A 14,726-nucleotide genomic window follows, 5' to 3' on the forward strand; every position below is an offset into this window, starting at 1 on the left:
AGTTTTACATTTTCAGTAAAGTCATTTACAAATATTTGTAGTTGTGGGTTGTATTTTTGAGTTTGTTTCTAAAATGTTATTGCCTTTTTGGGCTTGCTTCATAGAGATAATGTCCACGAAAATAAGCCAAACTTGTAATAATGCCACAGTATTGAAGTCATGTTCATATGTTGCCATCTATTGGCGACAGAATGCAATTACTGCACCATTTAAGGTGGAACAGAATATTTGTTATATAACTTCAGCGTTGTAGCTTTTTTCTGTATTTCCCCCAGTCCCTGACATGTAAATAAACTTATGAACCTTTCTCATTGATGGAGCATCAGCTGGTGTAATTACGATTAGTTTTCATGTATGTGGGGAAGGGTAGGAGGGAAAACGCAACCTGCAACTAATATTTCCACTCTGTGTCACAGTAGTGGATGCTGGCCATGCAGGGGTGTGCCGCCCACTTCTGACAAGTTATGCTTTTCTAAATACGCCGCTGCTGACTCTCCACTGCACCAGTAATATTTGCTAAGCACTGCTGACATCACCTCCTGCAATGCTCTGCCACTGGAGCCAACTGCTCATGCTGCTTTTTTCTACTCTCTGGAAAGAGTATGCTCTTGACCTTTCAGATGTTGTTCACAGGAGGAAATTGGAAGAACACCAGCCAGAATCATGTTTGAAGGACTGGATCCCCACAGGCACCTACAGCCACTTTTCCTCCACTGATTAATTTCGAGAGGCAGTTATAACATGAAATGGCATAGGCATCTTATGTTTGGGTGCAGTGGCATCGACATCTTACGCACGGGTTGTGTTGTAAAATTTTCAAAGTTGGGACATTTACCTTGGGAATTAATGGGAATTTACAGGTAATTATGGGAATTAATGGGATTTAATGGGAATAAACAAATATTCCAAATTAGGTGAGAAACATACATTTTGTTGGTAAAAATTATATACTGAAGCATAACATTGCCTAAAATAATTAGATATAATATTAAAACACCTGAAGAGCAAAGCTTCTCCTCAATCCCAGGCACATGTCACATGGCTATTGAGACCACACACCCTGTATGCACTGTTCATTCCTCCATAACATGTACAGCATATATCCAGATGATTTCTAGAAACCTGACACTCACTGCAAGTGAAAGCACTCATTTGGACCAAAGGACTACCTAAAGTCAGGTAAGTTTTGAAGAGGTTCATATATTTATTGACAGTAATAGCATTGAAACATTTAAGCAACTATTAAATCAAGGTGTAATCTCACAGTTGCTTGCTATCTGATAAATCAGAAAAGCTTAATGAGCAATTTCATTTAAAAGACACAGTTTACTAAGGCTAGCAGGCTAGCAAGAGGTTAGCTTTCCAAGACTAGCGCAGGCTAACCACCTATATTTTTGCCTCAACAGGTTTCTGTAACCAAGAAAGAATATTTATTATATATTTGCACATGGAGGTTACAAAGGTTCAAGAAGATGCCTGGAACTATTTAGCAAAAATGCAGAACATGCAGAGGCCAGACTTGTGAAGCTTGTAGGAAAATACCTTAACTTGATGTTACATTTTTTTTTAAGAAGAAGGAAAGCTGCTGAATTTTTTGTTTGTTTTTTGATTGAACTTTTGATTGTTAAATGAAAGAATTAAGATGTTAAACAATTTAGTTGTTAGTTCTGCTTGCAACTAACTGTGTCATAGTTATTATTTGTATTATTGTGCCTTAATGTCTGCTGTTGACAAAAAACAGTACATTGATGACAGTGTATGATATAGTTCCTTTAAATTGTCCAGTATTTCTAATTAATTCCAATAAATTCCCAAAGTTCCCAAAATTTCCATGGAAAGTTTACATTTTAGAATATTTCCAAAGTTTCCATGGAAAATTACCGGTAATTTACTGGAAATTGATGTGACATTTTCCAACTCTTTGCAGCCCTACCAATGCTATTGAATTTTTTTTTTTCTTTTTCTTTTTGTGAAGGTGGCATATGTTGATGTCACTGACATTTGTTTTATGACATTGGCATATATTCCATTGTAAAACATCTGCCAATAGCCTACATTTAACAAGCACTTGGATGTTTAGGCAGCTAAAAGTAGCTAGCTAAACATAGGTGCCTTGCATGCTAGTAAATGGACCATAAATCAAAACAAGTGGCATGTTACAAATATAGCATCCCATATTGTCACTGTGTTCATGGACCACTGAACTACAAGCTGTTCCCATGCTAATATCACGATAAATGTCTGTGTTAGCACAAAAAGCCGATAATTTAGAGTCATTTATGGGTGCCAGTATCAACTGGCAAGGTTAGTGGTACATCGCATTAGCACAATTTACAACACTGCATGTCTGGTATTTCAACCAAGACAATTTTGACTTTTTGAATTATCTTAGCTGCTTACCATACGGAGCTCTAACCATACATAATCCAGATTTCCCTTAAATATTTTTATTTGTCAGTCTTATGCAAAGTTTGGACACCCCTGAATAAGATGTCTTATTGATTTTCTAAGTGTATAAATAAATATAAATAGATCACTAAACCCTTTAATAAACATTATATTTATTAATATTAAGTTTTTTCTCTGTATATGTGGTGTTTTTTTAAATCGTCCTTTTAATAATTAACTACATTTGGAATTAAGATTGACACTTTCAAGTGGTGTACTATCATTTGTACATGAAACTGGTAAAGCATTCCTTTTTAATAAATTTAGTTAAAAAAAATAAAAAGATAGAAATTTCATAATTTAAGAGCATTTATTTTGAAATTACACTGTGTCTTGATACCTTCATAACTTGTAGCTTTTCTTTGACTTGTAGCTTTTCTCCTACACGCTCTTACCCTAATGTTTAGGTACATAAGATGTCGATGTCACTGTCTCCCAAACGTAAGATGCCAATACTATTGGCATGTGCCTGTGTAATCCGAATGTAAGGTGCCAAAATCTTTCCATGTTATTTTCACTACTGCTAATTTCAGCTGTCTGTTGTTGAGCTCCCACTCCTCTTACATGCCCACAGCTTAAGAACTGAACTGAGAACGCATAATACATGCCCTGGCAATGCTGACATCAGACATATGTTTTCCCTGTAGATGTGGGGAATGCAAGAACAGCAAAGCAGGTAAAAAGATGATAGAGTGAAAGTGTTGTGTGCACTTTTCAATATGAGCCAAGGCTTTATTCACAATATATATTAAGGTAGGGGGTAGATATACTCAAAATACTCCCCCCACTCTCCACCACCTCCACTGAGGTAAAAATAAAAATAGTTCACTCACTAAACTTGACTGTGGAGCTGACAGAACACTACCAGTAGCCAATCAGGGCGCAAAATATTTCAGTCCCCTAAGTTTCTTTTTTGTTCAAATTTACTCTTCCACCTTAAATAGTGCCACAGTTACATTCGCAAGCTTGAATAATTTAAGGGGGACGAGACAACCAGAATGAAATCTGATGAGGTCCTCCCATCTTTTGGTCTGCCCAAGTTTTTACCTTAAGTGACAACTTTTCATTATTTCTCAGCTTCGTGTTCAGATTTTCCCATTCCACATTAAAAGGTGCAGTCATTATGTTCTGGCACCTGCACCATTTAAGGTAGAATGGAAATATTTGAACAAATAGAGGAATAAGAGGCTGAACATCTTTGTAATGTTAAGAAACATACAACAGATCTTTTAGAGGTGCTTTCTGACATAATGCCGCAGGGATTAAATAATAGGAAAGTCCTCTTTAATGTGCCTAAATAAAGAACCCAAAGCCGAAACCATGGTTGGATTGACTAAGAGAAACAGAAGGCACTTGAATATTTTGCTCCTTATTTAAAATACAATTTCCTAAAACTTGACCACAATATCTGGAATTGTTGTCATATAATAATGTCTACATTTCTGTTTGACAATGGTTATATTTTATCTGTCATTTATACTACCACTATTGCTGCTACTACTAATAATAATTATTAAAGTGGGTGGCACGGTGGTGCAGCAGGTAATTTTGCTGTCACACAGCTCCAGGGTCATGGAGTTGTGGGTTCAATCTCTGCTCTGTGTGACTGACTGTAAGGAGTTTGGTGTGTTCTCCCCATTTGTGTGTGTGGGTTTCCTCCACATGCTCTGTTTTCCTCCCATGTTCCAAAAAAACACATGTTGGTAGGTGGATTGGTGACTCAAAAGTGTCCATAGGTGTGAGTGTATGTGTGTGTTTCACCCTGTGAAGGACTGGTGCCCCCTCCATGTTGTGTTCCCACCTTGTGCCCAGTGATTCCAGGTAGGCTCTGGACCCACCGTCATCCTGAATTGGATAAGCGGTTGCAGAAAATGAATGAAAAAATGAATAATAATAGTTATAAAAGTTAATCTCTTAAGTTAGTGAATTCCCTGCACCTAAATAGGTTTGTTTTAATGTTCAGTACATGGCTTATGGCCTTGCTATGAGCTATGAAGTTAGATATGTGGTTTATGGCCAGTTCACCCACAAAGGACAATCTTAGACACAGTTACCAATTAATTTGTTTTAGATTCTAAAGTGCATCTTTGTCTTAAGCCACATATGCTTCTGGCACCACTGTAGAAAATTTGTTAAAAAACATGGCTCTTTTAAGCTGTACACTCTTCATTAAACATAATACACAGCTCACTTGAGTCACTCCTCTTTATTCAACTGAACTACAACGCTCCAAAACTTCAAGGTCTCCGTTTATACTAGGGCAGGGGGTGGTGCATCATTTTCTGCTCTTATAGGCCCATCCCCTCAAGTCACACAGGCACATGGTGTACTGCTGCCCAAGCAAAACATAAGATATGATTGAGTGGAAGGTTTGACATGACCCAGCCCCATTATCCCTGTACTGCAGAAGGATGCTTAAAAATATTTTTAATTTGACCTTTAGGACTACCCAGGCATACTCAACCAGCAAAGCCCTGAACTATGAGAGGTTATAAAACATAAATTGCTGGAGTTAAATGATAAATGAGGCAAGTAAAATGAATGATTAATATAAAATTATAATAGAACTAACAAAAAAATTGCTTGAGATATTTATTTTAAAAAATGTAACAATTTATTGTTAAATAACAAACTTGCATTTGAGTCACATGCATCTTAAACATTATTTTTAATCAAATATTTCTTATATCCTATGCCTTACTGTACCATCTTGCTGTTGAATGGCAACTATTAATATAACTATTTAATTAAACTTAATAATGTATATTCATTTGTTTTCATTATTTTATAAATGTGTTTTTTATTGTTCTCTTTTCAATTCATGTTCATTTTTTATTAATCTTATTTTCATGGCCTAATAATATATCTGCATTTAGAAAAAACAAAACAAAACAAAAAAAAAACTTATATGATATTAAAGAGAGAAAATGGAACAAAGCCTGAATATTTAGAGAGAAATAACGTATAATATTTCGAGAAAAAAAATCAGAACCTTTGAGGAAAAAAGTCCGAATATTTCGGGAAACACTGGATATTCCGAATTATTTCTAACAAGACATTTTGGTTCTGTCTTCTGATTAAACAGTGTCTTGCACAACAGTGCCTATACTAAAGCACTCCTAATTTTCACTCCAGATTTTTGTGTATATGTTTGCAGCGTAATACACGGACGTTATTGTCGAAATATTCTGAGTATATTCTCGAACATGTCCGAGGGTTTTTTTCTCGAAATATATTTTTTTCCCGAATTCAGTGGCCCTAAACGCCGTCGTAAAACAACCCCGACCATCACCACCAGGAAAAAAATGCAAGGGGAAGGGGCACGGCCTGCCCCCTGAACGCTGACGTCAGGCCTATGTTTGCCCTGTCGACGTGTGGAATGCACGAACAGCAAAGCAGCTAGGGAAGAGCGGAGAGAGGCAGTGTTGTAGGGACGTCTCGGCAAATATATGCCACTAAATCAGTTTCTGCACTATTTTAGCATGTAAGACGCACGGCTAAATATATTCCGTGTGATGAAATTGGTTCAAACCTTTGAGGGAGACGTTGGTTTTTTGATTTTTTTTCGGCGCGGTGACTGGTCTACTGCCCAAACGCAAACTAACGTTAGCATAATCAACACCACAACGAGTTCGCTGCAGGAGGAATAGTCTTAATACCTTACAGACATGGAGGAGACGAGCGGTACTCCTGATTCAGACCAGGACAAGCAGTTCTGTGAACTCTGTGGTAAAATGGAAAACCTTCTCAAATGCGGTCGCTGCCGAAACTCTTTTTACTGTAGCAAAGAGCACCAGAGGCAGCACTGGACGAAGCACAAGCTAATCTGCAAAGAAGCCGACAAGACCCGGGTTTCACAGCAGTCAGCCACAAAACAGAAACAGCAACCTTCACAAAGAACCTGTGGAAAACGGGAGACCACACCTGGCGCCCAGGACGGTATGCGAGGGCAAGATTTTATCACCTCCGCTAAAGGCTCGGAAGAGATTGACGCAAAACTCTCAGAGTACGGTATCAAAAATAACATAAAAAACAACAGCGAAACAAAATCCTCTCCACAGAAACTTGCCTTGGAATACATTGCTCCATGCATGAATAAGCACGGCATTTGTGTAGTTGACAGCTTTCTTGGCGAAGAGACGGGACAGTGTATTCTTAAAGACGTTATAGCCCTTCATCAGACTGGTAAATTTACTGACGGACAACTTGTCAGTCAGAAAAGTGACTCCATTAAAGACATACGCGGAGACAAAATAACATGGATAGAGGGGAAAGAGCCGGGTTGTGAAAAGATACGTTTCCTGATGAGTCGCATGGATGACCTAATTAGGCACTGCAACGATAAACTGGGAAATTACAGGATAAACGGCAGAACGAAAGTAAGTAATCAAGAAAGTGTTTCTGCAAAACATATATACTGATAAGTAATATTCTCTGGTTTATGCTCGACAAGAAACAAATACTTCCTACCTGTAAATATCCATCTTAATTCATTTTAAAATAGTATATACTGTGTTAATGTAAGTGTCATATCATTTTGATATCTCAAAAGTTAAGTTCTTAACTAACTGCAAATCTTGCAAAACATGCCTCTTTTTGGGGCTACCAAAATATTGTTCAGAAATTCATAATTTTTTTAATTCATAATTTTCAGAATTTTATTTAAACAGAATTATATGTTAATGTATATGAAAAGTCAGGATTAGTGTGTCAGCAAATGTTAAGCTAAACATGTATGAACTGTGAGATAAACAGACGTGAACAGGAAATTACAGAGCAATTTCCTTCCACATTGCAGTGTGTTTTTGAGTTAACCTTTGTCTCTGATCATGTATGGAGGTGCTAGAACAATATTTATTGTATTCCTTTTTTCATGCCTAATGTTGAATGAAGGTGTAATAAAAATTAAGCTTATCTTTCTTGGTTGAGCAAAAGTAGGTTTAAAACCTGTGCCTTATTACATTTTTATCAAATTTACTTTTTTCCCTTTTTATAATTTTTGTTCAGAATTTATCCGCTAACACATCCATAGTTTTTGAGATGTGAACACTATTCCAACTTCAGATTAGGCAGTCTATTTGTGTGATGCATGCATGCATGTATAAACATGAGGTACAAAGCATGTGAATGGTATACATTTTGAGCCCAAACTCTCTAGAATCATGGAGTAATACACAGAACATATTAGGTGTCCACACACAAATAAATCACATGCACAGATGGCAAAAATTCAAGTATATTTATGTCTTGGCATCTGACTGCCAATCAGAAAATGCATACTTGAATATATCTGCATTACAATTAAGGACAAAATCTGATAAGGTTTAATAAATGGTATTCCCTATTTATCATATCACAATCATGTGTACATGGCTGACACTACAGGTGTCTATGCACCATACCTGCTTATGTTCCCATGTATCATTTGAATGTAATGATCCATACTGGTTTTGCAACATCATGATCATGTGACCATGACCTCTGGCTCTGGAGCATGTTTTTCACATGACCAGCTCATCTGTGCCCTTTTCTAGTTTGTGCAGACTCAGAAGAGACATGCTTCCACTTCTAGATAAAATTTTGCCAACAAATGGTGATATACTCACATTTTAACTCACACTTTGTAAATGTGGATAAGAAATGTAAAATTGTCCTATATGCCCACATCAAAATATTGTGTACAAATGCAAAATTGACAGTTTATTTACACACAAAACAACAGCTTTATTTTTTCCACCTTAGCAACCACCTGAAATATCACAGCAGTTACTTGGAGCATTTAGTAACCACTCAAAATACCTTGGCAACCCCTGTTTTTCAATAAAACAGTGTAACTGCTCTGTAGAACTTGCTTAGTAACACATTGGGGACACCTTATCAGCCAAATGAAATAATAAAACACAAAATGAGGTGTTGGAAAATGGTTATTGTGGTACACCATGTGGTTGGTTGTATTTTACTAGTGTCTGGTGGTGGTTAAGGTGTTGCTAAGTGTGTAATATGGTCTTTTTAATATACTATTTGGTGGTGAATATCTCAGGTAGTTGCTATGGCCATTGCTATAATATTTGTACGTGGGTACAAAATTTTGCAAGGTTGTTGCTAAGCTATTCCTAACTAGATGCTATGGGGTAGTTAAGGTGTTTCTAGATTGTGGTTATGGTACTCTAGGCAGCTGCTATAATAACTGAATCGGTATCAAGCTTTAATGGCCACATCTGTTCACACGTACAAGGAATTTGGTTTTGGTTTTAAATAGATTATACTCGGTGGTTGACAGGAAGGAGGTAAATGTAGTTTGTTACTGTACTTATTTTTTATGTATCTGTGCTTTACTTAAATATTTCCATTTTGGGCGACTTTTTACTTTAACTCCATTACATCTCAAAGTTAAATATCTTACTTTTTACTCCACTACATTATGAAAATCTGCCATTCCTTTTGGTTAATGTGCGAAAAAAGCTGTAACATTTGAACATATGTTCCTGCGCGACACACAGAGGCACCATTGCTAGGAGATAAATGAACGCAGTCACCCCGCTAAAACAAGTGAAAATGTTTCTCCAGCTAAAACAGATAATACTAAAGGCAATCTTTTTTATCAACTGTCATGTAAATTTGAGACTGTAAGTAATACCCCTAGCTAGTGTTCCTAAATGAGTAAAAAACAATGTTCTGGTGCAGAAAATGTACTAAAGGTCAATTTATGCTTTTTTTGCGTTGACTTAATGGAGGTACACTTCCAAACCACTAGGGCTGAATTTCAAACATCATCTTCAACCCTATGTACTATACAATGTAGTAGTATTAGTTTTATGAATCTTTAAAATGTCTTATTTACGATTTAGTGGAGAGGAGTTAATATTTAGGGACTTTTGCAATATTTGAGCACCTTGAGCTATGTTTGTCAGGCTGCAGACAATGCACAGTTGTTGTGGTCTGCGTAGATGCGATGAGTTACGTTTCTGGAGAGGTGTGCATCCGGCTGTGCTTGGTCTCCTCTACACTCTTCAACACAGAAACATAAATTGGGCTTCATACTCAGGAGACAGTGACCTTTGTTGATTTGGAGGGGCAGCACCTTTGGTGTACGTGATAGTTGCTATAACATCATTCATTGTATTTAATCTTCCATGTCTATAATTTAACTCAAGTACCTGGTTTGTGTACTTTATCCACCACTGGTTACTGTGACATTGACTGACAACATTTCATAGTAGTACAAAAACCACAGATTATCACCCTCCTCATCCACACACAGTCATACCTGTAAGACTTAAATCATGTAGAGTTATACATTTTATGTTAAATAGCTGAGCGCAGTGGTTATAAGATGAAGTAGCAAAAATAAGGCAGACGAGTGATGTACTATAGGAAGCAATAATCTGAGATGTTAAGATGGAGTGTTGCATATGTGTGATGCTATATACTATGATAAATTAAAATGCAATACAAAAGTGTGATGGCATAACAAGCTTCTCTGTCGCCTGGTTCTCCTGATCCTCAATTGGCTAAAGCACTGGCCTGAGGGAAGTTGCTGGAGCATGGTGACTGGGGTGTGATGGATTGGTGGAGATTTTCTCCTTAGGCTTTCTTGTTCTGTTGTTTGCAGATCCAGCCATGTGGGCAGCTTAACACCAATGGTCTTCTCTTTAGAAGAAGACAATCTGTAGAGTGTCCTGCCTAGTGACTAAGCTCCAGGGGTTACAATTTGATATTGTGATATATGGCAGTTTTTAGGAAAGATGCCATGGTATAAGAAACAAACCACCATAGGCATAAAATCTGTACGTATAAAAATACACTTTTCTTTAATCTGAACATTGCAATCTGCATGTGCAACAGATTTCTATTGTCTTTGTTTTTGTTTATCTAAAGAATGCTGCAAGATTTTATTTTATATATAATAAATAATTTTTTATTATATTATATATAAAATATGCAACTGTAATTAGTTGTGTTAAGGTGTTACGTTTACCTCGAATGCTTGAAACTGAATAAAAGCTTGGAAAATTAAGCGCACACTTTAGTTTTGTACATTGCAGAAGCTGGTCTAGCTTTCACACATTCATGATAACCCAGAAATCCTTTTCCCAGAATGATATAAATCTAAAATCCCAGAAGGAGTTGACCTGGGGGAGCTGTACGTCAGAATCAGCACATGTATGAACAGCGTGAGAAATGTTCCAGAGTTTCTCCTGCATGCTCTGCACAGTTGCAGCTCCACACTTAAAGCCCGCATTACATCTCCCATTGTGAGAGCGCACCTGACACTGAAAATCTCCCGCTGTGAGCTGCATGTGCGAAAGGACTACTCCAGGACATCTCCGTACCTGATACATCAGAGTTTCTCTGAGTACTTGACATAATTTGGTAATGCCATTGGATAGGTTCGTTAATGCTAATGTTAGCAGGGGGGCCTTAATTACTAGTTTACCATGTGGTGGAAGAGTCTAATAACTGAATATAGAGCACAAAAGTGTGCTCTGGATGTCGGGAATTAAAACACAGCGCAAAATGAACCACTATCTGCCACAAATTATAAAAAAAAAAAAAAAAAAAAAAAAAATATTGAATCAGTACAGTATTGCAAAACAATGTTCTTACACCCCTAATGACTGCACCATCAGCTCCTGGGGAAAGTTGAATTTTCTCAGCTTTTTCTTTGCTTTTAATTTTGGCATGTATTCTTCATGTTAGTTTGGAAAAACAATGACGTGTAAGGATTGCATTTCGCATTGTCCTATTGCAGTGATTGCATTTCAGTTTGGCACTAATTTCTCTTTATAAATATCTGTCAAAGATGTTGCAGTGCTGCTTCTGACTTTTGAGGATTTTGTGGCTGCTCTAGAGGACCACCTTAGGGCTGTACGATATTGGGGCAAACTGACATTGCGATATTTTGTTAATCTGCAGTATATATTGTGATATTAATTTAAACCAATTTAACCAAAAGTCAATAATCCAACATATTGTGTTATTAATAGTGCATGTTTTTTACACTAATTAAGGAGCTCATCTATATACTAATAAGGGGTGTCTAGAAAGGATACGGAAGACTACAGGAACCAACATCTCTCTACTCAGGATTAAAAGAGCGTTAATCTAAGAAAGCTTCAATATCACAGAGCAACTTTACACTGCACACCTGTGTGTCACTCACAGCAACCAGCAGCAAATTGTGTATCCCATATGGACTTACATGAATTGATACTAGTCAGATACAATAGTCCCGGGAAGATGAGAGCAGTACCCAATAGGAAAAAAACTATATAAATCAAAAAGCAAGTGGGCTTAGTTGTTCAGCACTGCAGCTTCAGAACTTTGCATTTACACAATCAGATATACTGTGCGTGCATCTCTCTCCCTGTCCAAATGACTGATGTGTTCATGCCTGTCTCTCTGCTTTTCTTCATGCCCCCCCATCCCCTTGTTTGTTCTGTCTGTGAGTCTGTCAGTCTTTTTCATTTTTCTGTATGACAAAATATTATGTGCAGCGCCAGACCCAACCTCACTGTGCTCCATGTGACATTGCATGTCCTGCAATGACCATGTTAAACCAATATCATAACATAACATCATGACCCATCACATAGGGAATATTTTGATAAGCTTATATTTCATGACAGGATGTTCCATGATACAGCTGCCATTTTGAATGTTTAAGGTTATCCCATTCATATTCCAAATGAAATCTCTCCTATTCCATTTTATAATTTCTCTGCTTTGAACCATTGTCAATTTAGAGTTTGTCATAAATATGCAGAGGTATTCATGGACATGCAATATACTGAAATTCATCATATATTATACAAATTCAACGTATGTGTAGGTGTCTTTGGAGGAAAAAAAATACTGTGTTTTTGAATCATAGCCTCTCTATCGCATATATTTAAGCCCTCATGATATAAAAATACATTTATTGATTCCAAATAATTAAAAAGAACAATATATTTATAATGTAACATTTTAAGCTTTTAAAACATAAAAAATGTAAAATTGCCCCTCTCCCTATATTAATGTTTATTTGCAGTCTTCATCACCTTAACCAGTGACTTTAAACATCAGAAGCATATATAATGCATTTCAGCTCATGAACAAAGGATTAATTGTTATTGCACTTCACACAGTTATTCTTTGTTAACTGATTTAATTGCTTTTAGTTTACTTTTGTAGATTTGTATTTCTTGTTGTTTTTCATTTTTGTTGTCATTTTTCTCATTGAAAAACAAACAGTGCATATAAGCTTAGTTCTATTTATAAACAATGTGTAGTTTGTCATTTATGCATTTAATTACAGTTGAAAATAAGGTCAGTAAGATTAAATATAAAGAATTGTTGTCAATCACTGTCACTTTGGCAATTGTTGAGTGCACTGAAATTGAATTTTTTGAATTAAATTGAAATTATGAAAATTATGAATCCAAGTTCATAAATTCTCTTTAAAATACATAGAGGTGGGCTTAAATAGCGTTTGGACACAATGTGTTCCTTCCTACCTAAAAGCTGTATTTACAAAAGCATGCAATAATCCAAAATATAATGTGGACTAACTATAATATAAATGATTATTTTGCCTACATACAGAAATATGTTATTTTCATTAAAAATTTGCTTGGGTTGGCTGCTTTTTGTAGCACTATATCAATTAAGCCGTTACCAGTTTTTTAAATATTTAGCTGTCCAGAAACATTTATAAAGTATTTAATTGTACGTTAACATAAAATGTATAGCAAAACATTGATATTGTACTAATTGACAAGCGTAATTATTTAACAGCTTTTCTCCAAATGAAGGTAATATGTTAACCTTCATTTTAGCTTTCAGCGCTACCCCATCTTTCTTAGAAGGAAAAGAGCATAACTCTACTAATACAGAAAAATCAAACCATTAATCTCTTATTCTACAAAAATGTACTTATTTTTGGGTAACTCAGGTCTGCTGAAACAGACTACACATAAACTGAGCTAACTCAACACTGTCAAATGTGATTTAAAACATGACATAGAAGTAACAAATTGCTGGACTGACTAAAATAATGAGTAGAATGATAGATTAATTTGATTGCAAATCTGAAAGTGGGCTTAAATTTCACATGGACTTAATGGGTACACTTGCTCTAGCTGTTGATCATTGCAGTTAAATTCAATTAAAATAGGCTGGACACAATCATTGAACTGGAAGAGGAACAAATTCCTGCCTTTAGGTTATTACTCCACATGTGCATGGAAAACTGCCTTATGTTTTTGTGACACATGCCTTTTTTATATTTGCAGTCAATCTCTGATGATCATAACCTCTGAGCCTCACTTTTTAATAGACCATTAATGTTTATGATCATTTTTGCTGTCTTTGTCTTTGCACACCTCATGCTTGTAAAATAATAAAAAAAATGCTGTATATACATTATGGGGCAATATCATGTGTTACAGTAGAGCTGTATGGAAGCGATATTGGAATGAGGGAGAACACCAATGCTCCAACTTTGTAAAATGCTGCTTCTGTCTTAGCCAAAAATCATATCACTCCTCTCCCAGCTATGCTCCTACTCTGCACTGCTCGTATGCGCTGGTTGCTGTCACACAGCTCCAGGGATCTGGTCTGTGAGGAGTTTGGTGTGTTCTTCTTATGTCACCAAAGGTTTCCTTTGGTGGGTTTCCTGCATGTGTTTCCTACAGGTGCTCCTGCTTCCTTCCACAGTCCAGAAACTCATGTTGGTAGGTGGGATTGGCTTTGCAAAATTGTTTATATTTATGATTCCGGGTGGGCTCCACTGAGACCCTAAACAGGATGAAGCTGTTACAGAAGCTGAATGAATGAATTTCTGAAGATGATTTAGGCATGATAGCCTGGAGTTGTTTACTATATCAGCCTATGTTTTATCCATGCAGTTTTGTTTTTGTCCAGTCTAAAGACAAGTCTATCTGCAGTGAATCAAACAAACTCAAATTCTACCTGATTGAAATGTTATTTTGTAAAAGAAAATTAAGGTAATAATGAATGAATAGAGGATCAAAACAATACATAACACTCCCAGTACAAAATGAATGTATGGAGATATTTAAATAAAAACTGACCAAAATTAATTATAATTAATGCACTTCTGAAAAATGGTCGAAAATTCCCATAGAAACACTCCTAAACCTTGTGGCTAGCCTTCCTAGAAGAGTTGAAGCTGATATATCATGGGTCATATTAAATCCTATGTATTAAGAATGGAATGTTACTCAAGTTCACATGGGTGTGAAGGCAGACAATTGAGTCATTTTACAAGTATT

The 14,726-nt window shown here is 36.3% G+C and overlaps 1 protein-coding gene across 2 annotated transcripts in view; it reads left to right on the forward strand.

The window, feature by feature from the left end:
• Positions 1-5,757: 5,757 nt before the first annotated feature.
• The window catches only part of egln1a (egl-9 family hypoxia-inducible factor 1a), a 30,366-nt gene continuing 21,397 nt past the window's right edge, over positions 5,758-14,726 (forward strand). Inside the window, exon 1 of one of the 2 annotated variants that reach the window (XR_010804077.1) lies at positions 5,758-6,827. Coding sequence is in view for 1 of the 2 variants with exons in the window: in XM_066679442.1 (XP_066535539.1) it covers positions 6,117-6,827 (711 nt within the window). In the remaining variant the exon portion in view is untranslated. The remainder of the gene's footprint in view (positions 6,828-14,726) is intronic. The other variant, XM_066679442.1, reaches the window with a different exon arrangement.

Source organism: Hoplias malabaricus, chromosome 8 (assembly GCF_029633855.1).
Source record: "Hoplias malabaricus isolate fHopMal1 chromosome 8, fHopMal1.hap1, whole genome shotgun sequence".
NCBI classification, from domain to species: domain Eukaryota; kingdom Metazoa; phylum Chordata; class Actinopteri; order Characiformes; family Erythrinidae; genus Hoplias; species Hoplias malabaricus.